The sequence below is a fragment of the Rhipicephalus sanguineus genome, chromosome 1, assembly GCF_013339695.2.
Source record: "Rhipicephalus sanguineus isolate Rsan-2018 chromosome 1, BIME_Rsan_1.4, whole genome shotgun sequence".
Classification (NCBI taxonomy): domain Eukaryota; kingdom Metazoa; phylum Arthropoda; class Arachnida; order Ixodida; family Ixodidae; genus Rhipicephalus; species Rhipicephalus sanguineus.
Genome location: NC_051176.1, coordinates 53,049,402 through 53,075,098, shown reverse-complemented (window position 1 = coordinate 53,075,098; position 25,697 = coordinate 53,049,402). Strand labels below are relative to the sequence as shown.

At 47.5% G+C, this 25,697-nt stretch overlaps 1 protein-coding gene across 1 annotated transcript; it reads left to right on the top strand.

Moving 5' to 3' along the window:
* Positions 1 to 254: 254 nt before the first annotated feature.
* Positions 255 to 14,148, top strand: LOC119387999 (uncharacterized). The gene is made up of 6 exons (XM_037655634.2): positions 255 to 327; positions 401 to 504; positions 7,597 to 7,620; positions 7,707 to 7,742; positions 11,707 to 12,099; positions 13,657 to 14,148. The coding sequence occupies exons 1-6, from the start codon at positions 255 to 257 to the stop codon at positions 14,146 to 14,148; spliced, it is 1,122 nt and encodes a 373-aa protein (XP_037511562.1).
* Positions 14,149 to 25,697: the final 11,549 nt, after the last annotated feature.

The following is a 25,697-nucleotide window of genomic DNA, read 5'->3' as shown; positions in this document are numbered from 1 at the left end:
CGTCACGAAAATGAGCAAATACAATTGGTTGGAACATCTATGCAAATATCCTCTGGGTGGGACATTTAACCTTAGGTTGTTCACATACGACTTTCACGTTTCGGGCGTCGATCTTGTTAAGCTGGCCGTCCTATATATGTGTTCCTTTATTGGTCATACGTGTTCATTGCAGCCTTTTCTTTTTGCGAGATAAGCATTCATAATTGTAGACACTAATACCAATATGTCGCCCTGCATCCAGATAAACCGTTGCCATGGCGGCTACGTATGCCAACATGCTCAAGTTCTGCCTACTAACAGCCATTCTTATTGCTGGATCGAGGTCGGGTAAGTGCTCTCCACGTTCCGTTTCCGCCGCCGTGATCATTATTATTTGTCTCGCACCTTCACTCGTCTGCAGAAGAATCCGACAAAGAAGACGCAAGTGTCCACAAGTACAACATTCGCCTGGCCAACGGGACCAGCTTCGAAATTTCCACGCATGGCTTTCAAGAGTTCTTAAAGGTACCGTAGCTGCTCTCGAAGCTTGGCGCTCTGTCGGTGACGCCAAGCGTATACGTGTCTCACAGGTTCAGTACGTGTAGCTCAGAAAACGATGCATCCAACAGACAGTCATTTAGCTTTAGATAGAACTCCAGAAAAAAAAAGCATAATTTCTGTAGATTGCGCAATCTCGTAATAGTCGACTGCCACACCGATTTTGTTGTTTCTTAACAATTTTCCTTTTTTCTCTCGTGTGGTCATTTTGTGTCAATCAATTTAACCATAACCCGTTGTCATGATTATTCAATTCCTTGCAGGCGCATGCGTAGTTGAAGTCTGTATTGAGTCGTGTCGGCAGTAAATTTTCCATTTTATAGTCAGCGCCTGTGATGTCTGTACCTCTTCCTTCGTCTTCGTTTTCAGCGCGCAGTTATTATTGGCAGTAAACCAACGGACGCATGCATTTCGCCTACGGTTCATAACAGAGGCTTGTCGAATGATAACAAAATCATCTTCTGTGTTGTCACAGTTTTATTTTTGCCCGCAGAGGCTGTTTCCACTCATATTTCGTTTTACGCGAAATTATCATTCCAGAGAAGTAGGCCGCAGTTCGTAATTTCTTTGGTGGGGTCCTGATAGAACGCTTCTACCTGTATCTCGATTTTTTCGATTTGTTTTCCTACCGATTCTGGGAGCTGCCGCTCCCTTCATGCGAAAATGGACGAAGAAGCCTCCAAGGACCTTCCTGGCGCGCAACCGTCACGCCCGGAAGTGTCAAGAAAACGTGGGAATGCCTCAAGCGGCACGGACAGCGAGGCAACGGAGTTCTACTCGGACAGCTTCGACTCATCGGACGACGACTTCACGGTTGTCATGAGCCGAAATGCAAAAAGAAGACTGCTGCGTACATCATCGTCGGAGAGTATATCCACCGTGAAGACCACACCACAGCGCTGGCCGCACACTATGCTCTTCATGGCCATAGACCCTGCGGCCAATTTACGACTGCTAAACAGGCAAGTCCTCTCTGCATTTCTCGAGGGGCTTGTGCCAAATGAGATTAAAGACGTGAGGATAAACTCACGGAAGAATGTCCTAACAGTAGATGTTCTGCACCGTAGCGCGCTGCAAAGCCTACGGAACGTGACGGAAATTGACAATGTCAAACTGAGATCAGTGATCCCCACAGGCTGTAACGGCAGTGTTGGCGTCATTTATGACGTCGACGTTTCCATCCCAACTGACGACTTTCCTATTTTAATAAAGCCAACTACAGAAGGCGCCCTCATCACGCACATCGCAAGGCTCGGCCACTCACGTTGCTTGAAGCTTGTGTTTGAGGGAGACAGCCTTCCGTCACACGTAAAAGTTGGCCACGTTCGCCACCAAGTCCGTCCATACATTCCGAAGCCCCTTCAATGCTACAAAGTTTCAAGATAGGACACGTAAAAGGTGTCTGTACCAACAATGCTGTGTGCCCGCGGTGTGCTGAACCTCATTCAGAAGACGTCTGCCAGGCAACTGTGTTAAAGTGTCCTAATTGCCATGGTGCACATGAAGCGTCATCTAAGGATTGCCCGCGAGTGCGGAACGAGCGGGCGGTACTCAAACGTATGGTGCGCGACAATTCAACGCACAGAGAGGCTGCTCCTACTGTCAGGCGACGACGGCATCGCCACAGAAGATCACGAAACGTCGCATATGCCGCTAGAGACTCGCCATCTACCGCCAAAGCAACTGGCCACCGATCGTCAAGCGTTGCAAAGACGGATACAACTAAAACAAAGGCAGGGTCAACGCTCGCACCTCGTGAAGAGTGGCCCTCACTTTCACGAGCGCAACCTGATTCAGAGTCGCATCGGATCCCGCCACCCTCGATGTCTTCACGAGCCGCTGATGCAAAGACGACTGATGATCGACAGGTCATAGTCATGTTGCAATCCCTTATGAACGCAATGCGCATTCTCTTGAGCAACATGAAGACCCCGTCTGCACAGAGCGCGCTGCAGGTGCTGGACACTTTGAGTCCAGTGCTTGCAGCTCTAGGGTAAAACCATGGCCCGCGAGATGCTATCGTTTCGAGAGGAGGTCAAGAATTCATCTGTCTTTCAGTGGAACGCAAGAGGGCTTAAGCCGCGCATGTCCGACTTCAGACAGTATGTATTCACCAACCAGTTCCCTATCGTTGTGATTTGCGAGCCCAACCTGTCAGCTCCCATAAGACTATCCGGATATGAATGCTTCATGTCCTCCACCCACGGAGAGTGCAGCAAGGTTGTTATGTTTATACGCCGCGACTTGACTTACGTTCATCACCCAGTACCACCTGACGAAGACAGCCAATGCGTATGTCTAACAGTGAAGAAGAACAAGATCACGTTCACAATTCTTGGAGCCTACTTATCTCCATCAACTCATCTAGATTGCGAGCGCTCACGCGGAATTTTGACATCGACTCCCCAGCCGTGGGTGATAACTGGCGACTTCAATGCCTACCATTACTTATGGGGAAGCTCCAGGGTCAACACTAGAGGGAAACAGTTGGTGTCCCTTGCCTCTGAATACAAACTTTGCCTCTAGAATGATGGAAGTCCTACTTATCTGCGTGGACCAACGTACAGCAGTTGCCTAGACCTTACCTTCGTTTCACGTTCGTTCGCCAGAAGAGTTCACTGGTTTTCGGATTTGGAAACGCGGGGTAGCGACCACATCCCTACTTATCTGAAGATTGAAGGTTTATCTAGCTCCAAGTGCTCCAGAGTCATCCAGTGCACCGACTGGCCAAAATACAAGTTAATCTTGGAGGACTGTTGTGACGGCTCACCCTTCAACCTGGTGGACGCAATGAAGAGTGCCCTACAGACTACCACGCGTTCGCTTTCGATGAGTTCAGCGCGCACCGATTTTGACGTTGAACTCGAGAAACTTCGAGCAATTCGCCATCGTGCGGAACGACGATATAGACGCACAAAGTCAAATTATGATTTGAGACTGGCTAGACGCACACAAAAGAAAATACAGCGTCACATGAACAAGCTGGCTTCACGCCGATGGGTATCTTTTTGTGAGTCCCTGGATCCACGAAAGCCTTTGTCGCTTATATGGAGAACTGTTCGTGGTCTGCATACAACCTTCGGTCAACGCCATCCGTTTAAATCTTTGGCACTACATCTACAATGTACGGAGGTGGCCGTCGCAGAATCTTTCTGTAGAAGGATTGCCGGTGAGGCAAATTCCGCAGAAACGGAGATGGGAACGCCCGACTGTCCACTAGCTTCACGTGATCCCCGCATGGAGTGTCCATTTTCTATGGAAGAACTAAACGCTGCGCTGGCTTTGTGTAGACGTTCTTCAGCGCCGGGACCTGACGGCATTACCTACCGTGCCCTCTGTCACCTAGGAGATCAAGCTCGGAAGGCGCTATTGTTGCTGTACAATGATTCCTGGGAGACTGGTATGGTTCCACAGGAATGGAAGTCAAGTCGCCTGATTCCACTCCTCAAAGCTGGCAAGTCGCCTTTGGACGTTTGCTCCTACCGCCCGATTGCGCTAGCTAGCTGTGTGGGAAAGGTAATGGAAAGGATGATCCTCACGCGTCTGGAATGGTACTTAAATATTACGAAATCTATCCAGATGCTATGGCTGGGTTCAGACGCGGTCGCTCGTCAATAGACAATGTGGTGACGCGGCTTCAACTTCGCGCTCGACTTCAGAAGGCAGCCACAGTGACATCGCGCTACCTGCGTAATCAAGGAGTCGAGATCGCAAGTGAAAAGTGCGCAGTCGTGGCATTCACCAGAAAGCCAATGTCTGCTTACGGCATATCAATCAACGGCCAATGTGTATCATCCAGCATGAATCACAGGTTCTTGGGAGTCATAATCGACAGAGACCTGTCTTGGACCCCTCACGTAAACTATGTGAAAAAGCGGCTGACTGCTATCTGTCACTTGTTCAGGTTCCTCGCAGGGAAAACTTGGGGAGTGTCCATACATTCTATGCTACAGCTGTACCGGGTATTGTTTATTGGGTTCCTGCGATACAGCCTACCTGCAATATCCAATACCTGCAAAACTAACCTTCGTACGATACAAAGCATTCAAGCTCAGGCTCTTAGGATATGCCTTGGTTTACCACGCTGCTCTTCAACAGCTGAAACCATCGCCATTGCCCAGGACTACTCAATCATGACACACATCACCGATGAGACCATGCGCACTTACCTCAGGCAATATGCCAGGAACCCTTCCCACCACCTGGCAAGCCTCGCTGCTGAAAGGCCCCGCACGAAATTTAGTGCAACTGTCCATGCCCATCGCGCATCGTTTACATCAGGGTATGCGCCTGCTGAGAAACGGGTGTTTCCTCCGTGGTGCTTGTACCTACCACAAGTACGCCTAACAATTCCAGGACTGCAGAAGAAATCGGCTTTACCCGCCACAGCACTTAAACAATTGAGCCTACTTTTCTTCCACGAAACCTACAGTAACCACGTGCATATCTACACCGATGGGTCAACCACGGTGTCCAGTTCCGGTGGTGCGGTGGTCATACCAGCACGAGAAATCACCCTAAAACTCAAAATATCCCATGTGACTACATCTACGGCGGCAGAACTTACGGCTCTGCGTTGTGCACTAGAGTACATTGATTCGGAGAGACCGAGCAAATGGGCTGTTTTCTCCGACTAGAAACCGGCGTTACAGTGCCTGCAGTCAGCTCTCCGACGCGGATGCCACGAACAGCTTACGTACGAAATTCTGAAGATTCATCACCGCGTCAAAGAAAAAGGCCACGAGGTTGACTTTCAGTGGCTACCTGGTCATTGCGGGATCAGTGGCAATGTTTCCGCAGACAATGCTGCTCGCACATCCCATCAAGAAGAGACCACCGTTTCGATTCCTCTTTCTAGGACAGACGCTGCAAGGCAGCTTCGTCACCTGGCACGTAGTCTCTGTTTGGCGGAGTGGAACATGCCAAGTATAAGGCGTACAAGACTCCACCAAATAAACCCTACGCTGGAACTCCGACCTCCATCCGGACTTCGTCGACGTGAAGCTTCGCTTCTATGTCGGCTTTGGTTAGGAGTTGCCTTCACGAAGGCATACACAACATTAATTGGAGTGACCGACAGTGCAGCATGCGAGGTCTGCAGTAGTGAGGAAGACATTGATCATCTGATATGCCGCTGCCCTCGATTTGCCTCTGAACGACGAACTCTTTCTGAGGCGATGCGACGATTGGACGACCGACCGCTCTCCGTGCAGATGCTGCTGGAGCACCGTCCCCATCGCTCGGCGGCCCACAAGGCAGTTAAAGCACTTTTGTGCTTCTTAAGAACTACGGGCCTTTGTGAACGCCTATGACTGTTGTACAGTGCCACCGCCACATACATGTCAGCTCATTTATTGAGCATTTCCTTTTTTTTCCTCGCTCCCCCTCTCTCTCTTTGTCTCTCCCATCTTTCCACTCCCCTTCCCTTTCCCCCGGCGTAGGGTAGCCAACCGGACTGCTGTCTGGTTAACCTCCCTGCCTTCTCCCTTTTTGTGTTCCTTCCTTCCTTCCTGATAGAAGAGTCGCTTAAAGTATTCACAAAGGGAACAGATCAGTTAAAAGTAATGCCACCTGAAGATGTTAGCTACTGCTATACGTGAGATATGAAGTTTTGAAAGGGACTCCATTCTCTTTGTCTCTCGTTCGTCATACCGTTGACCATTTTGCGGCTTTGACCAAGTGCGGCCATTTCTTTACATGGAACTGGGCCATTTCCAATATAAGTTTCGGTTCATACATGCAAAAAACGACGTTAAACCTGGTATTATAACGGGTAAACTCTTGACGTCTGTCCAGTGATGCGCTTGTTCGAAGTCTTATCCGTATCTCTGCCGCCGCTGCTAGGACGCGACTCATTGGCATCTTCAAAGAGTCATCCTCAGTGCCTCACGTAGCAGACGAAACACCTGCAGCATTAAAACTCTTCAGTGATAACGTCCGAAGGGTCTGCACAATGTACCACGCGAAACCTAGCTGTTCACACTTTGTTCCTCAATCCAGGAAAGGGGCGCGACCCTTAGTTGACTATGTGACGTACTTGCTCAGTTCAGTTTATTGCTTTAAAGCAGGGTTGCCGTTGGACAGATTTGAAAAAGAGCCAAAACTCAAGCTGAAAGTACCCGAAGTAGCCACCTCATTTAATCTTAGCGCCACATTTATAGCCAAATAGAACAAAAGCGATATTATGAATAGAGTTTTTATTATCGAACAATAAACAATATAATTTTGCATAAGTCAGAACGTAGAATAAAGAGCACAATATATTTTCCCTCTTGCTTGGCCACAGGCAAGTTGCAAATAAATTGATAAATTATTTTAAGTAGTTCAGGTCGCCTGCAGTCTGTCTACAATAGGGAGAGTTCTTGCCAAAGTAATCTTGGGCCGACGACTCAGGCGGAACATTAAAAAAGCTGAAGCTGTTTTTCCTTGAAGCCGTAGAACGATGTACAAGGCCGGCTTCAAGTAGTGAAATCTGGTTGAAGATGAACCGCCATTTTGTTGCGTATATCTCTTTTTTGTCAAGTTCACACGCGAACAAGCGCTATGAATCAGCATTAAAAACTGGTGCGCAGCGTCATCAGTGTGCTATAGCCACGCGCTTACATGCGCGCAACTTCGTCACTGCAGCTTTAGTCCTGCCGCTTGTTGGGTACCTCGATGAGCAGCAGCCCGCTCGTGAGGGCAGGACATGCGCGCGCATCGGTTAACACGACAGAAAAGCTTGGAGACGATGGCTACGCTTTACGGTTACTTTCTATTTTATCTTCAAATAATAAAAAAAATGGCTCCAGTTTAGCAGTTAGAAGTAGCCAGAAAGTAGCCATAGAGCCAACATGAAATTTTCATCGCCAGACAGGGTTGTGAAGCAGCCAATTTGGCACAAATTAGCCACCAGCGGCCACCCGGCCTTAAAGGCCCACATTGTAAATGGAAAGAATGTGGACCTTTTAGGTTGGGGTTGCCGTTACTCTGTGAAATGCTTGCGTCACTCCAATACGAAGATCGTGAACATTCACTAACACGTTCTGTTTGCTTTTTTTTTCTCTCCTCTATACGCAGTGCCTACAGCAGGGAGCAACAAAGGTGAACAGCTGCTTCTATTGACGTGCTTCCAATTGAAGTTTCCCAAGCGCAATGGTAACAATGTATATGTCAACCTCTTTCTGCAGGGCAACAACTCCGTAGAAATTGTCAAGTTCAACAAGGTAAGCTTCGTTGATTTGCTTCTGCTGACAACAGGCTTGAAACTACATGCAATTTTACGTTTTAATGCCTTGCTCGCCCTCTTTAAAAGTGCGGTTCTGGAAGCTAGAGTGGGCAGCAAAAGTCTGAAGTGAAGCCTGCTTTAAATTTCGAAGCCTCTCGAAGGTACATGGTTGGCCCCCAACCCTTCGCTCCTGTATGCAGACACCATGTGGTCTGTACCTACATAATTTTTACAACAGAGCTCTTAAGCTCGAGGTTTGCCGCGTGTCGTAGATGGAAAATTATCATCATCATGAACAGGCACGTGCTCAATCACTGCCCAAGCACTATGTACTGATGGTGAACAAGAGAAGCTGAAACGTGCGGCGCCTAATCGGTATTTGCGCGCCCCGCCACGGTGGTTTAGTGGTTATGGCACTCGACTGCTGACCCGAAGGTCGCGGGATCGAATCCCGGCCACGGCGGCTGCATGTTCGATGGAGGCGAAAATGTTTGAGGCCCGTGTACTTAGGTTTAGGTGTACATTAAAGAACCCCAGGTGGTCTACATTTCCGAAGCCCTCCCCTACGGCGTCTCTCATGATCATATTGCGGTTTTGGGACGTTAAACCCGAGATATTATTATAATCGGTTCTTGCCTACCGTGGGTTCCCTTGTTAATTTTAAGCGGACCATTGTGGTGAGTAGTGGGATATGCCGAATTTCTGTGGCACATACGAGCTATAGGAGTTTGACAGCAGAGCTGTTATGGTCGATGTTTACCGTGCGTCGTACATCGAAAATTACCATCATCAGGAACCGGCACGCGCTCGCTCTCTCCGTCCTCTTCTTCACCGCCTTCCTCTTCTTCTTCGTTCCCGGAGCACGTGCATGAATTTGTCCGGCGTGGGATGTAGTAACTCTGATGGGTGAGAGAACGAGTACAGAGAGAGAGAGAAAGAGAAAGATAGAAAGAGAGAAATTCTTGGCGAGGCCAGATTCGACCCCGCATCCCTACCATCCGATGACGAGCGTCGTAACCACACAGCCATCCAGGCACGCTAGCAGAGCACAGCATAACCTTGTGTAGTATAGTATAGTAAGGAGGTGGCAAAGGGATGCGAGGGTGTGGAGGAGGGAAAGGAGGAGGGGAGAACGAGCATATACATAGAGAGAAACAGAAAGAGAAATAGGTGTAAAGAAAGGGAAGAAAAAGTGAACAAGAAGGCGAGAGAACGACTGCAGAGAGAGAGAGAGAGAAACGCATAAAAAGAAAGAGAGAAAGAAAGGGAAGACAGGCAGAAAAACATAGAAAGACAGAGAAACAAATAGACGTAGAGAGAAAGAAAAAGACACAGACTAAAAAAAGATAAAAAAGAGAGCATGCATAGCCATTCAAAGTATGGTATAGCAAGGGGTGGGAAAGACACAGGTGAGAGGGTAAAAGCCTAGCCAAGCCAGGACCATCCAGGTGCCCACCAGCTCTGGTGTGACCCAGCTTTGCGCGACTCAGGGGGGGATCGGAGATCTCTGTTCGTTCCGCGTTCGTTCTGGCGGTGTTACGTCACAAAAGTGGGCGGTCCGCAGCTCTCTTCCGCCGAGAGGAACAGGACAGCCAATCGTCAAGCGGTGAGCGGCGAGCTTTCCGGAAGTAGTCGCGCATCGCTTGTCCTCGGCAAGGGAACCGTATATTTCAAAACGAAGTGTTTCTCGCCTTCTAATAAATACAGTTGTAATACGAAAAGATATTGTTTTTCTTTTCAAGCTCAAAGAGTTTCTGAAACAGCAATAGGTTTGAGCGCTGATATTTATTGGTGTTAGTTTTTCTAACGTGCTCGCTATGTGAAGTCGCGCACGCGAAAAAAAAAGAGAAAAGTAGCGGTTGGCGCAGTTTTTCAAGATGTCGTCCCACCGGAATGTCTGGCTTGGCTCCCGGGTGTCGAATCGTCAAAAGGAGCTTCTGCTGGCTTTTATCAAAGAGCACCCACAGATATCTACGCCGTCGTGCCCACTGGGGCCGTCGTTCACGAGTGAGGACCGGGACGACACGTGGCAGTAGCTGGTAGCGCTTTTGAACTAAGAAGTCCCTGCGCGTAAGACCACAGCCCAGTGGCAGGCCCGTTCATTTTGTTCGCACTTTCGTTTCGAGACCAGAAAGCGACGGCGCACTCGCTCATGTCTTCAAACGCATCTCGCACCTCCAACCGCAAGAGAAGCACACGTCGCAAGCCCATTTTCTCAAAATCAGCTGTTGCGGCAGCCGCAACCGCCGCATCACGCCGTGCGAAGCCGTTTCTTCGCTCGAGAGAACGGGTGCGAACGGTCTCGCGCTCCGTTCGTTTGTAGCAGACGACATGCTCGTTATGACGCGGTATGACGTCACCAAAAAATAAAAAAGTCAAGCAAAAAGAAAAATGGCTACGCCCCTCAGAGGCGTGGTTTATTCCGGCTTCGGCCAATCGCGTACGCCGCCAGAATGGGTACAGAACGAACGGCGCAGAACAGAGATCTCCGATCACCCCACTCGTTATGCCGCAATATGACGTCACCAAAAAAGAAAAGATCAAGCAAAAAAAAAAAGAAATGGCGACACCCCCCGGCCTTGAGTGGCATCTCCCGCTTCAGCCAATCAGCGCGCTTGTTCTTCCCCAGGAGAACGAACAAGCGGAACGACCAGATCTCCGATCGCCCCTTCAGTGCAAGCTGCGCTATTTTTTTTTTTTTTAGTGTTTTCGACGTTAACGGCTGTCATTGTATACGTGCCCGTTATGCCAAGCGATAAGAGGGTACGACGTTGGGCTGGGTGGTGTTGCATTGTTTGAAGTGAACGACAGCGCGTAAAACAAGGACGAAGAGAGGACGAACGACACCAGCGCTGATATAGGGGTTGTTATTTTGTATAGTAATTATGACGTAAATGTGAAGAAAGTGGATGAAAAGATAACTTGCCGCCGGCAGGGACCGAGTGACGCGAGCAGGCATAAAAAGGATGTTCCACACTCGCCGTCATGGCTACTAGCGGCGCTTACTAACACTCCGAGGTTTAAATGCACATATATACGCCATAATGTGGACGGGAGGACGACCGCCGCCGTAGCTCAGCGGTAGAGCATCAGACGCGTTATTTGAAGGTCGCAGGTTCGGTCCATGCCTGTGGCAAGTTATCTCTTCGTCCACTCTACTTTCTTCACATTTACATCATAATTATTACAAAATAACATCCCCTATATACTTTCGTTGTGTTTCTTGTCTGTTGGTTCTAATTAATGCTGTGTCTAGCAAAGAAAAACGAGCCCTTAAAATTCCCCTTCTTTTGTTTATTCACCAGCGCTGATGTCGTTCGTGCTCTCATCGCCCTTGTTTTACGCGCTGTCGTTCACTTCAAACTATGCCAAGCGAGCTGAAAAAAAAAAACGCGCTGCAATGATCTAAACAACATGCGCCATGAAATGGATTATTCAGGAGACTATACTTCAATACTAGCGCACGGGTACTGATTACGCCCACATTAATATGCCTTTTTACCTTGGAATCAGTTTGTAAGCTCTTCTATAGAAAGATACAGTTTGGGGCTGTACCTGATGCGCTGAGATGTCAGATGTTCACTGGTTGGTTCACTGTGCAGAAATTTAAACATTGAAATAGGCACCGTATACATATAATTTACAAACTTAGTCATAAAAAGAAACCACCATATAGTATAACACCACTTATTTTCCTTTTATGGTGCCGCCTGTGGGCGAAAGTGGCGCTTTCCAATTAACATTTACGTGCCTGTATTCCACGAAAGGGTCTCTTCGAACGCTATTAAAGCCGAAGGCCTTAAATGGCGCGGCTTCTGCGAGTATAATAAAAACTAAAGAATAACATGCGACCTACTAAATTCAGCCTCCATTCTGCGCAAACTATACCAAGTTAGCTTCCCAACTCTCACCCATAGCCTAATCATCGTTCATGGCATCGCCTGTTATTGTTTCGATCGCAGTGCGCTAGGGACCTGTACGACCGCGTCCAGTCAAATATCACAGATCACCTGCGCATCAGAGACGTCGGTGAGCTGGGACCTGCGTTGCGAAACCTGTTTTCGCTTCACCGGCTGAACGGCAACATCGTCAAAAACCTGGAAGCTTTGCAAAACAGCTTCCAGAGGCTGCGCCTGCCACCTTCCGGTGGCGCGTCAGGCATCGAACGCTTGCAGCGAACACTGCAGTCGGCCAGCGAAGCCTTCCGCAACATGTCCAAGTCGGTGACGTCGGGCGCCGCTCTGCAGACAGTGGTGCATAACTTCAACCGAACGTTGCAAACATTCAACAGCATCGCCACGGCAGGCGTGAATGCCATGACGCCCACGGCCAATCAGCTCGTGCATCGCTTCCAGGTTGGTGACACGAATGTTGTAATGCTGATCGGAGAGGTCATACGGATTTACTGGCCGAAAGAAACACTTGCAGATACGATGCATCATAAACCATAACATGATCACAAAGTGCGTGCATGTATGGGAATTGTTTCTGTATAACTTTTTGTTATCCGCTCACTATATGCGCCCGACGTCAGCAGTAATTTCTAGTTTGCAGAAATATGGGTATATATGGCAGATGTAACAAGCCTTGCAATCAAGCAAAATTTTAGCGAACGTCTTATAAAGAACTGTCTGCCATATGCAGCGTAGGGTCTGCTAACTAGGACCAAATTAATTTTAAAAAAAGTGCAACGAGGTACGAAGATGCGATCAATGGCATTGTATAGGCTCGTGCATACTGGCAAGCTTGTTTACTTATCACCGCTTAGATAAGTAGCCAATATAAATTACTTAAACATTTAATTAATGCCATAATTGCGGCAATTCCTAGATGAAATTCTGTGTTGCATTCTCAAAAACTAGCGCCGAAAAGATGACGCGGCCCGCTACATGATTCCTGATTACTTTTCCTGCGTTTCGAGCTTGTAGGTGCAAAAGGCGATCAGACATGGAGACGAGTGCTTCGAGAGCTCGCTTCTCAACTTCGCAACAGCGAACGCTGCTGTCTCGCGTGCGCAACAGCAGCGCTCGCTCGCTTCGCGTCTTTGCCTTTTACGTGACAAATTGAAAACGCATAAACAAGCGTGTTATAAGTATTAACGAGGATGGATATACAAGAACTTACCTGAGAGTTACGCACTCGCATGATCCTTAGCATATAGCTATATAGCTATAGCTGCGGACGCAAAGCAGCGTGATGTAGTCGCTGCAGCTCAGATACATACCGGCAAACTAGAAAGATTAGTGCTATTTAGCTTCAACAATTAGGTAGCACTTATTGCATTTTGCTTATTTCGAGCGAACAATGACACTTTATTGCTTGCCGTTGTGCATTTATATATACTTGTGATGTATGGTTTCATACTTGCATTCCTCTTCCAAGCAAATTACCACTGTGGTATCATCTCACATTAATTAGATTCCTTTATCGCTTTCTCTTGCCGCACAAGTAATGTCAATATATTCAACGCTTCGATGAAAGTATTAGTCGTCAGGCAATCAGCTTCTTTCGTTAGCATAATTTGTGCATACGTATGCCTCACTATGGAAAAATTGGGGCTGAATTCAGCAGACTTCTTTTTCATAAATGCTCTTCTTTTTTTCTCGCGTTAGATTGCCGGCTTCGCTGTCCAGCATTGTGATCGGCTTAAATATTGTCTTGCGAACATTATTAGCTTAACCCGTTTTTGTGAATACGGGCCTGGTGCATAGTATAGGGTGCGAAGAAAGTGAATGCAAAATAAGAGGCGCACTACACTGGAAAGGAAGGCGATAGCTAAGGTTGCTAAGTCCTGGAACATTGGCTCTGTCGGTCTCTTCAAGCCTTCATCTTTCTTTGAGCTCCTGTCTCGCGTAGATTCCTGTTTTAGGGTTGATATAATCGACTTAATGGCTTCCCCTGGTCACACGCAGGAAGACTTGAAGAACATCCAAAACGTCACCCGGTCGTTGCCCAGGACTGACGTAGCGCGGCTCACGGAGCAGATGAGGGGCAACCTGACCTTGCTGGTGCGCAACCTGACCGGGGCTCTGCCTGTGCTCATGCGAAGGATGGCCACACTGGGAGCCGAGAGCACGCGGCCACTGAGGGAATTTGTGACCGCGCTATCACACAATCTCAGGAATGCCTCGTTGGCTCTCTCAAACAGTGGAAACGCGAGTGGAAACTCTACTGGCAGCACCCTCCCAACGGCCAGTCACGACCTCCTGCAGACGTACGACGGCTTCCAGTTGGCCGTCAACAACGGAATGCTCGCGATGTCCGACTTGGTGCGCGGATCGCTGAAGCTCGTCAACCCGGCCAACTGGCACGTTGGCCGCGTCGGGCTTGGCGCCGGAGATGGACAAACGCCACAAGCTGGCATCAACAAGTTCATCGGGCATCTCTTCAGGAGGAGAGGCTAGGCGTGTGTAGCATAGTTTCAGGTGTTTACATTTTTTTTCTCGCGTGACGTAGGTGGCGACCACGAATTGCGAAGTCGAAGCCAGCTGCCATACCCGGAATCATCAAGTTCATTCGCCAGCTTCGTCAGACAGAAGCTGACTTTGTGTTCGTACAGTTAATCTGTAGCCATTTCATCGGGTAGACGCGTGTCGGTATACAGGGAGACGTAAACGCAACGATGTAGGCACCTAAACGCTGCCGTTGGGAAGAACTTGGGTGCGTGCGTTCCTTCTGGAGCTTTTGTGACAGGATGTACAGTGCTAACATTATCGACGGAGTATGTTCTTGTCGCTTGAGAGCGCACTTTTCGTTGCTTTTTTATTTTATTATGTAAGTGAGGATTCTAATGAAAATTAATTGGGGACCAGAAATATGGCGCCGAGGCATTTGAAAGATGCCTTTGTCAACGAACTTTGTACGATATGTGAATACTCTCGAAACGAGTCTCCTCACGGTAGGTGCGGGCTCGACACCTGATAAAAGGCCATAATATCAGACAATTATTTGAGGGAAGTGCACTCGTTACCATAATAACATAAGCGTATGGGCGGCGCTGCCAGTCACGATACATTTGTTTAGTTTTATGCAATAACTCCCCAACACTAGAACGTCTTGCCTTATGGACATTTCTAAGACTAATTTTGGCCTCCAAGGCCCAGAAAAACCAACATGTGCTTTTGTTACATGCAGCGCACTGGTGTACAACGCTTCATTTTGAATATATATATATGTAAATAAACACTGAAGCACATAAACTATGCTCATATATGTAGGCGTATCTTCGCGCAGACGGGATTTATTTATGAGGTAAGTTTAGTCCAGTTCTGTATACATTTTGTCCCAGGGAGGATGAAGTTGCGTCCGCACGCCTTCTGTTGCACGCCTGTTCTTTTAGCAGTCTGCATATGCCAATAAGCGTGTTGAAGTGCGTCCCACAAGGCGCATTATCCTAAGATTTTTCTGTTCTCGCGACGTTACGAAACATAGCAACACTATATAAATAATAATAATAATAATAATAATAATAATAATAATAATAATAATAATAATAATAATAATAATAATAATAATAATAATAATAATAATAATAATAATAATTATTATTATTATTATTATTATTATTATTATTATTATTATTACGACGCGAGAAGTGCATACTGCTGTAGGCCTAATACTCTGGGAGCTGGCGTCACGGAGGGACATCCCAGAAAGTGGCGTCGTCACTTTTCGGAGTAAGCGGCTAAGTTTTGCGTCCATAACGGATACGGCGGCTCCGGTGTCGATAAGGGCAGATGCGCGAACACCGTCCACAAACACGTCTATGACATTCGATGGACTTCGCTGAGGGCTTGTACAGTTCGATAGCGTCGCAGCCCTTGCCTCGTGGACTGCGACGACTTGTTTTCCTGCTCTCGTGCGACAGAACGTGGTCGCATTGGTGACAGTGAGCGACGTCGTGGAGACGGAGAGCGGCGAGTGGATGGAGCTGGGCGTGACGTCGGTGACATAGGCGGGTCGTAGAATGCACGGCTGGACTGGCTGGTGGTGGGTGACGCGACTCGAGGCGGCTGCACGCGATGGCAGTAACGTGCCACGTGACCGGCATAACCGCATGCAAAGCAGATGGGCCGATTGTCGGGTGTGCGCCATAGGTCCGCCGGGGCAGGTCCAGCCCATGTCGCAGGATGCGATTGACGGGGCGGCTGCTGAAACGACTGCATGGTGGGTTGCAGTCGGGGCCTAGGGATGACGGCAGCATACGGAGCCGGCACGCCCGCTTCGAAGGACGGAGGTCTAGCGGCGGCTTCGGCGTAACTCAATGGAGCAGCCGCAGGGATTGCCTGGTGCGTCCTGGCGACTACTTGAGCGTAACTCTGTGGCGCAGGAGTGGGAGGTTGCTGGTGGTACTCAGGCATCACCTCGGCAATTTCCTGCTCAATTGCTCGTCGGAGGGGAGGAAGAAGGGTCGTCGACGACTGTTGAACGTGCGGCGGGTGGGCGAAGGCCAGGAGAGAGAACTGGCGTGCGATTTCCTCGCGCACGAATGCCTTCACTTCTGCCAGCAGCGTGGCCTGGTCAGGTATGGCCGCCAAGCCAGCAAGCTCGTCGTCGCGTGATGGAGAGCGACGGGTCATCGAACGTTGCCGGCGGAGCTCCTCGTAGCTCTGGCACAGTGTTATGACCTCGGCCACGGTGGAAGGGTTTTTGGCGAGCAACATGGTGAAGGCATCGTCGTCAATGCCCTTCATAATGTTCCGGATCTTGTCAGACTCGGACATGGTGCCGTTGGCTTTCTTACACAAGTCCAGGACGTCTTCAATATAACTGGTGAAAGATTCACCGGCCTGCTGAGCTCGTTCGCGTGAGCGCTGTTCTGCTTGCAGCTTACGAACTGCAGGGCGGCCAAAAACGTTGATGACGGCGGTCTTGAAGTCCGACCAAGTCGCAAAATCGGACGCGTGGTTGTTGTACCACAAGCTCGCTACTCCCGCGAGGTAGAAGACCAAGTTGCTCAACTTGCGTGCTTCGTCCCATTTGTTGGGTACGCTCACGCGCTCGTAAATTGCGAGCCAGTCCTCCACGTCGGTGCCATCGGCGCCAGTGAAGATAGGTGGATCGCGGATGCGTGGGACACCGGGACATGTGGTCGGTGTGGGAGGCGGAGTTTGCTGAGCGGCGTCTTGAGGCATGGTAGACGGCAGAGTACGGGAACGAAGCTCCAGGGGCATCGAATGGGAGCACAGCACTCTCCACCAAATTGTTAAGCTGTTTATTGGACAGCACTCGGCGACAATGAGCTATGGCGACAGTCAAGGCAAAGGCACGGGGTCCGAGCGCGAGCGACGTTTAGAAGAGGACGACCCACTAGGAGCCGCTGGAGAGCGCAACTGTTAAACAGTACCATTTGCTTCGCCATAATAATAATAATAGTTGGGGTTTAACATCCCAAAACCATGATATTATTATGAGGGACGCCGTAGTCGAGGGCTCCGGAAATTTCGACCACCAGGGGCTCTTTAATGTGCACCTAAATCGACGACGAGCTTCAAACATTTTCGCCTCCATCGAAAATGCGGCTGCCGCGGCCGGGATTCGATACCGCGACCTTCGAGTTAGCAGTCGAGCACCATAACAACTACACCCAAATGGCGGGTATAACACTAAATAAGGCCGTCACTCTAAAAACTTAACAGAGTACCGGTCACTCTCTTTGGGGGAGTATTTTCTTGTCCCATATTTAACTCCCTCCTGCAGAGTAGTTAACTCTTTGTGAGGCACAGTATAGTAATGCACGCAGACTGGGTTATAAATTATAATACTCCACCTCAACACAGAAATAGAACTCTTGCCGAAACAGAGTAGCAGGACCCCTACGAAGGGAGTAGTAGTACACCTCCAGAAAGAATAGCAGAACTGTTTCAAGAATAGCAGCATTACTCTTCTAAGAGTTGTGATACTCTCCCGCAAGTAGTAGGAGGGCTCCTCCACAGGAGTACTGGTACTCTTCCAAGGAGAGTAGTGCTCTCTCGCAGGAGTACTTACATTCCTACGAGAACAGTATGAGAATTCGTGAACACAGGGTGTCGCGGGAGCCGACGTTTCGACAAGCGGACTTGTCTTCTTCAAGGCTGCAACCTTGAAGGGGACAAGTCCCCTTTTCGAAACGTCGGCTCCATAGCGACACCCCGTGTTCGCGAATTCTCATCTTTTCAAGCTTCCACCTTCCCCTGAACTTCTGCCTTTTACGAGAACAGTAGTAGTACTCTTCTTCAAAGTCTGATAATACAGTTTTGCTTGAGCACTAGTATTCTTTCAACGAGAGTAGTGATACTCCTCCAGATGAGTATTGTGATCTTTTTTAGGAGAGTAGTGATGCCCTTCCACCAGAGCACTGGTACTCTTCCAAGAGAGTGCAGTACCATTCTTTGAGAGCACACGTACGACAGGAAAAGACTTCCTTCCCACATGAGTTCCAGCATTGCTTTAGAGTTCTAATGCTCCCGAACAGTTGTATCACTGCACCTAAACAACTTATGAATCCTCCCAAACGCGCCATTCATAACAAGATAATGGCAGTGTCGCAGCCCTGAAGCAAAGAATCACGCTAATTTCCCTGCAAGATCTCCTTAACAGGGAAGTTCCAGCAAACCATCTTTGCTGGGGTTGCGATTTACTTTATGGTAGCAGGGTTGCTGACATTAAAGAGTTTCTCCACGAAAGTTAAATTTTTTACTAGGGACAGAATTTCAATCGTCGCTCTGATAAAGAAATATCTTGATACTTGAATATGGCATATCCATCTGCTAAGCTTCTATGAATTGTGTGCAGGTGACGTCATTAAAATTTGTTTAGCTAGAGCAAAATAAAAATATTTCCAACTTTCTATTGAAGAATATACACGATCAAAAAAGAAATCAAAATGTGCTTCTAGCCCAATAAAAGCAACAAGATAGACAGATTACGCTTTCGTATTCGTCAAAGAAACGAAGTTGGAAACGTTTTGATAGGTGTGATGATGATCAATGTTAAAGGGACCGTGACTAAAGGCAAATAACATTTCATGTCAGGGTGAAATGTCAAGACTTGAGAATGTCTAAGACAACAATACTGTACACACCAGCACTTTAGTTATCAAGAAGTTAAGCCGAAACAAATGCCAGTGCGCTATATTCTAAGAGATCGAACGGGCCCTCGCCAAAAATCTTGACATGTCCTTTCCAGCGTCACAACAAACAAATGTCGTGCTCTTTACTAGATACATGTGTGCTTGATCAAGAGTTGTCATCGCCCGCTGTCCCCTTGATGCCGCATCATCGATACTGATCAGGAGAAGGAGTATAACTGCGCTTTACTCATGCCACAAGAGCATATGGACATTCCACTCTTTCTGAGGAAGGTGGAGTGTAAAGCACATTTCGCTCTCTCTTTTCACACAAAGTGAACAGTGCATTTCGTTCCATCCGTTGTTTTGCGAGAGTAAAAAAAAAAAAGAAAACGCCCTAAAGAGTAACTGGGTACATTTACTTCTGCGATACCCTCCCCAGTTTTAGACTGATGGCGTCCTTGAAAAGTTATCTGCACAACTGTATTCTGTCGAACTATATAACAGTGTTACATCCGGTATTATTACATAAATAATAGGACTGTGAACGTCTGTTTAAAACTTAACATAGAGGTATTGTGTCAGACGTTACCGTGGCAACCTCAAGAGGTACGCCAGCAGTTTCCTCCACGTGAAGACCAAGTTTTAGATACCTCAGCGTTTCTAAATTTTTGCAATATTGTTTAACACTGTCACGTACTACTGTCGTTAGTACGTCAAAGATTTGTTTACACGTCCGATTCCTTCAACAAATTGCCCCGTAATCAGCCAAAGAGCAACACTCCTGTTGGAAGGCAGGGTAGTTATCGTATGAGCTTCTTCTAAACCAGTGCAGTTAAGCAACTGCGTAGGGGCAGTTTTACCGCAAGAACTATACCACCTGGTCTGAAGTATTCATTGTACACGAGTATGACATCTGCATAAGAGCCTTTGGCTCCAGTGCGCGCTACCTTACATCGACGTTGCAGGCTTAATTTTTTTTAATTGACGCGATCTTTAGAAAACGCTTTGCTTTTTGTCTTTCCGCCTCCGCTCACTTCTTCCTCACTTTAGGGTGACAAACTAGATGTCTTTCTTCCTGTAAACTTTAATGTCTATGTCACTTCTATCCTCTTTCTTAACCTCAAATCAAAGAATATGGCGACTAAAACAATACGCATTTCGTTGTGCTATGCACGACATACCACTGCAATGCACTCTATACATTATTGCCCTATAATAATAAGTCAGTTCGTCTATAAATGTACTTCGCCGACTGTAGCAGTACAATACTGGGAAGTGAAGGTCACGATCATGCCGCGGGCAAAACAAACAAGATGACCACAAACAGCAGTAGCAACTTTCGGCCGGAACAAAAAAATTACAGCATATCCACGGAGTGAATGATGATGAGTGGGCGAAGCTGCGGAGGTTCATCGGTAAACCGTGAATCTTCCGTGAATTCTGCCCAGTACATCATCACCGACGTGAGATCGGGCGCGTTTATACTAAAGGTTCGATGAGTTATGACGACTTGCAGCTCACTTTAATTTTACATGTACGCTGTGAATTTTCATTGTTTAGAAAACATCTGGCGTCTTTCGTTAAGCAGCTGGCGTCTTTTCGTTTTGCTTTAGAAACATCTGGCGTTCTTTCGTTTTGCTTTTAGAAAACAACTGGCGTCTTTCGTTGGTTTATTTCATCAATCAACGGCGTTTTGAACAAAATTTTTATTGTTTAATTACGCACAGGAGAAATCTCACCAGGCACTACCTTGGAGGTAAACAATGGCTGCTAATGGGAATGAGAGACAGAAGAAGTCGGCTTTTAGCTAACACTTACACTTCTACTTCTACTAACGTTTCCTACTGGAACATGCCAATGGCTGCTAATGGGGAATAAGAGACAGAAGAATTCGGCTTTTAGTTAACGCGCACGCTGCGAATTTTTTATTGTTCAACAACGCACAGGAAAAATCTCCTACCGGCGCCACCTTGGAGGTCAAGATCTGGTACTAGCGTTACGACTGGTTACGCACTACTACGACTACGAGGAACGAACGGGTGCCGCCTTAAGGAGCTTCGCCCCTAAGAGTTAACTTCTGAACAACACTGAATTTAGGGCTTGCATTCATTGCATGAATTCGGCGATAAACCTCGCTCGTATCACTGCATCATTCTAGGCAAGAAATATTGCAGCAAATAACGCTAACATGATAATGCCTATGGCAGGCTTCAGTTACCCGCTAGCGCGCTGAAAACGACCGTTACATTCATTACAATAGGGTTCAGCGAAAATAAGGTAATCCTACAGAAATCACATGTGCTTTCGGTTTTAATTTTTACCGGCACTACAATCGTCATCACGTCCACCAACCAGTGTTGTGGGCATGTTTCACGCCAATGGAAGAAGACCGAACGCAGATCGAAAAATTCTGTTTTAAAAATTTCTACTCGCTTTCCAGAGAAACCGCTGCAAGGTTGGACACTTCAGACGGTACGCTTTCTATTGCGGTACAAAACAGAAAAGCGATGAAGAAAGGTAGACAGTCCCTTTAACGTTTCTAGTGTGTGGGCATCACCTTGCTCTGGTGCAGCAGCTGTAAAATCTTCCTGGCAGCGAGGATGACCAAGCATTTGAAGTGCCATCTTCGTTTCTTGTGAGGCTTTCCTACTCCTGTAAGACTTCTCCTTGACCTTGGGCATTGTGACATACATTTGAGAAAATATGCAAAATTATTAATAAATAAATAAAAAAGATTGGTCGTGCTTTTTGATGTACAACGGGATATCTGCTCCCAGCTGTTCAATGCTGCAACTTGTGAAAAACTTGAACTTGACCCCTAATAGAAAATGGAAACAAAGACCGTGTTACGTCAGTTGTGTTTACTTTGTCTCCGTCTTTTATTGGCCAATAACATATCACAACACGAACAACAAGCTTCCTAATCACTCCCCAGGGCCACTCTCTGTACCATCAAGCGGCTCCCTAAACACATTAAAATACCCACACCTAAATGGACGCTGCCCTCTCCGATGGCCAGGTCATCATACAGCATGGGTTTGCACGCAGACCATCTACTACACGACGGCATATTGACCGCAAGATCGAGCGGAGTCGCCACCTGGCGGCTTCTGACTGAACCGCGCCTAGTGCGGATTGCTCCATGCGTCGTCTGCTAGCCACGTTGTGTTTGCATGTGCGCGTACGTCATGCAGGTCCTCAAAAGGCGGTTTGTTCCGTTGCGTTAGTGCAACTTTAACCGCTCATACGTATGCCTAACGCGACGTAAAGAAGAATTTGGCCTTGATCGGCTGTATATGTACAGCTATAAAGTCAGTGAGTGAACTTGTCAAGAGTGCTCTGTGTGGTCATCGTACCCTCCGTTCACGAGAATTATATCAGTCTAGGTGCCTCTCTGTGGTTCAAGCGCATTGCAAAGTGCACATGGCGTTGTCCTAAAGATGAGAAGTAATAAATCTCATGTGAATATAGCCTTTTAGCGACTCAGTGGTAAAAAAAGGGCTCTCATGCACTTGCGGGTTGTGGTTAGGTGTATAACTTTGGGACTGTCGTTTATAGGTTACGCGACGAACTTTAGTTGTGTATGGTCCTGGTCCCACTACACAGAAATATTTTTGTCAAGTCACGTCTGACACTTCGGTACTTAAATTGTCCCATAAAACGAACACAAAATGTAATGTACGGAAATCGCAAAACTGAGTTGCCTTGCGCAATTTTAACTTGTGGCGAAATTTATACAAGAACACCCATGCACTTAGATTAACGTACACGTTAAAGAACCCCAATGGTCAAAATTAATCCAAACGGCGTACTTTATATTTATGTCGTAGCAATTTCACGCGAAGCCACATCTTTTTCGCTTTACATTATCTTAAACGTTTGTATTGCGTTGTAATAGATTGACGGAAGGCAGCGGACATAATTCGCGTGAAAAAACGTACTTTTGTCCCGTGAAATAACCGGGCCTTTGTTCCATTACTATCGTGCAAGTAATTAATCGAAGAAAGTTCCGTAGTGAATAGTTACCTTTGTGCACTGTTACTAGAATAAAAACAAGCGTGTGCGTGTTAAACGCCTCTGCAGCGCTAAAGCGCTGTCAGCCACGTAGCTTTCTTCAGTAAACCTATCAACTGTCCTACATTGGAGAACTGAATTAGAAATGCAGATGAATATTTGAGCACGCAGTGCACGAAGTGCTATTTGAACTCATTGTGCAGGAATACGGGCTTTCTTTTTGTTGGGGGGTATCCAGATGAACAAGAAGTAAATATTTGATTCAGTCGCGCTACAGCAGTGCATAGTAGATGGAACACAAGCTGAACATGTACAAATGAATGAATGTCCTACATTGGAGAAAATGTACAAATGAATTAATGTCCTACATTGGAGAAGTATTGGAGAAGTACATGGGAGTAGCTGGTAAAAGATCAACGAATCCATGCAAGCAGATTACACTCCACATCGGTGGTGCAGATATTACATCTTCAAACAGACAAATCAGAATTCTCGGCGCACAAATAACATGTACAAATAAAACAAGAAAACGTCATCCATTGCGAAAACGCCGACTGTTGCCGAAGGAGAGCAACCCCGTTCGATGGCAGAATGCGCTTCTCTCACAAGTAATAGTAACATTCGGCGAGCTTCGTGCTTTAATTCGGGAGTGAAGAGCGCACATATTACCAGAAAGCTGCAGTCAACGCATTTTGTTTGCCGGAAATCGGGTCAAATCGCTCACAACGAAGCGCTGTTGTGTGCGTTTGTATGCGCGCCGACGACCGCCTATCCACACTGGCGCCGCGACGGTGCTGCCACCTGTAGCCCGATCTCGCGGCGAATAGGTGCCATATTCAGTGCGGTGCCCCTGTGCATGCCTTGCTGCCTTGGTGGTTTAGGCAGTTTAGGGGCCTGGCTTTTCCCGCGTCGACGGCTTCCGTAACTAAGGAAACGACTGTTGTGAGCTCAGACAGTACGGAACGTTCGACTAGCCATATCGTTCGGTTGGCAAACTGTGCTTCAGCTACGAGAGTAAACAAGCATAACAAAGTAAACGCTTTCGCTTGCATAACTGGACCTAGCCGAGCTAAACCGCAGCCATTATTTTAAACCAGTGGCGTAGCCGGGGGGGGGGGGGCGGAGCACGGGCCCGGTGTGCCCCCCCCCCCCCCGCCGAATTTTTTTTTGCAATGGCATACACAGCACAAAATTACACTCGACCACATCTGCCTGCCCTGCACACACTTCAGACCATGGAGGTGCCCCCCCCCCCTCGAAAGATATTTCTGCCTGCGCCCCTGTTTTAAACGCTTTAGTTTTATGCTGCTGCTTTGTTTTCTTCTGTTCGGGCTATCAGCCACAATGCGAGCTTAACCATCCCCACCATCTCACGGCACTTAAGAATGCGATGACCGACAGAGCTCGTAATTCACGTACGTATACGTACATTCCGACATACAGACCCATGGCTAAACCAACGAAAGTTTACGAGCACAAACACGTATTTTCGTCAATGCTTGAGGAATCCAGTGATGCTACCGAGGACTTCTGATTTGCAGCAATTTTTGGAGCAGCAAAATTTCCGTTTTGGAGCACTTTGGAGCAGCAAAATTTTCATCTTGCAGCACTTTGGAGCAGATAATTTTGCATCTGGGAGCACTCTGGAGCAGCGAATTTTACATCCTGGAGTGCACTAGAGAAGCATATTGCAATAACATTCAAGCACCAAAATATTACTATGGGGCTCTTATGAAGGCTAGAAATATTGCGATTGATTGCAAATCTCATGGAAAAAATCATCTCAAGAGGACTCCATACTTCACTCGCTAATGAAAAAATAAGGGCTCATGCAGTTGAGTGTTCTGAATTAACCTCTTCGGCGATTATTTTCGACACTAGCAAATAAACAGAATATCAGATCAATAAAATTGCACTTTATGAAATAACACTCTAAATACATCTATGTGGATATCAGCAGACATTGTAGACAAACGCCGTGATGTACAGCAGTGCCTCAATGCCAAAGAGCCACACTGTCCCTAATGCATTCCCCTAAGACAACTCCAAGGCGAAAGCCAGGTTCTTTTTCTTTTCGATCGACGGGTTGATCCTCCCCCTCCTTCTCTGCAAGCTATCTGCACCTCACTTGGTTTTGCGCCAGCTCCATAATCGGCGCACCGATTACGGAAGCAGTGTAAAGCGACGATGTCGTGATGGCGTGATCACGTGACATCACGATATATTACGCCATGATGACGTCACAAGTTTTGACGATCTATGACGTGATGATGACGCCATCACATGATTATTTTTGCATCAATCGATTGACGCCGCCGACGGTCAATTTTCGTGTCTGATAAAGCATCTCATGCTTTCGCATTAATATTGCGTATTGAACGTTAACAACCTGGCCTTACATACCAAACTGTCCTCCACCATGTCACCTCCTTGCCATGCGCGAAACAGCTTCGCTTATCATCCACTTCACAGAGTGAAATGGTTCAACTTTTTTTAAATGTTTATTGTGATAACAATTATATGGACGCTCTTCGCGGATTTTTGCCGTCGCCATTGCCGTAATTTTCTGTATAAAGACCAAAATAATAACATCACCACGCGCATTCTAGCCGCGGGTAAAAGCTCGCGAGCGCTGGCGACGAACGCGGCTGAAGCAGAGATTAAGCTAGCAGGCCGTCTGTCTCCGTCGCACGGACAGCGCATGAGATAACATCTTCCCGCGTGCGGGCCTGCCGTCGATTCCTCATCAAACAGAGAGGAAACGCCCCGCCCGTCTTTCGTAAGGAGCATGAAAGGACGCCAGGGGAGCGGGGGTGGAGGGGCGAGGGGACCGCATCGTTCGAAGGGCGCCGTCGCTTGCGCGCGCGCCATCTCGAGGCATCAGGAGAC

What these genes read in the sequence shown, in the direction of transcription:
- LOC119387999 (XM_037655634.2), top strand. Translation starts at nt 255, where the DNA reads ATGGCGGCTACGTATGCCAACATGCTCAAGTTCTGCCTACTAACAGCC. An exon ending in AAATTGTCAAGTTCAACAAG is followed by an intron (nt 7,743 to 11,706) that starts GTAAGCTTCGTT and finishes TTTCGATCGCAG; the next exon opens with TGCGCTAGGGACCTGTACGA. An exon ending in AGCTCGTGCATCGCTTCCAG is followed by an intron (nt 12,100 to 13,656) that starts GTTGGTGACACG and finishes GGTCACACGCAG; the next exon opens with GAAGACTTGAAGAACATCCA.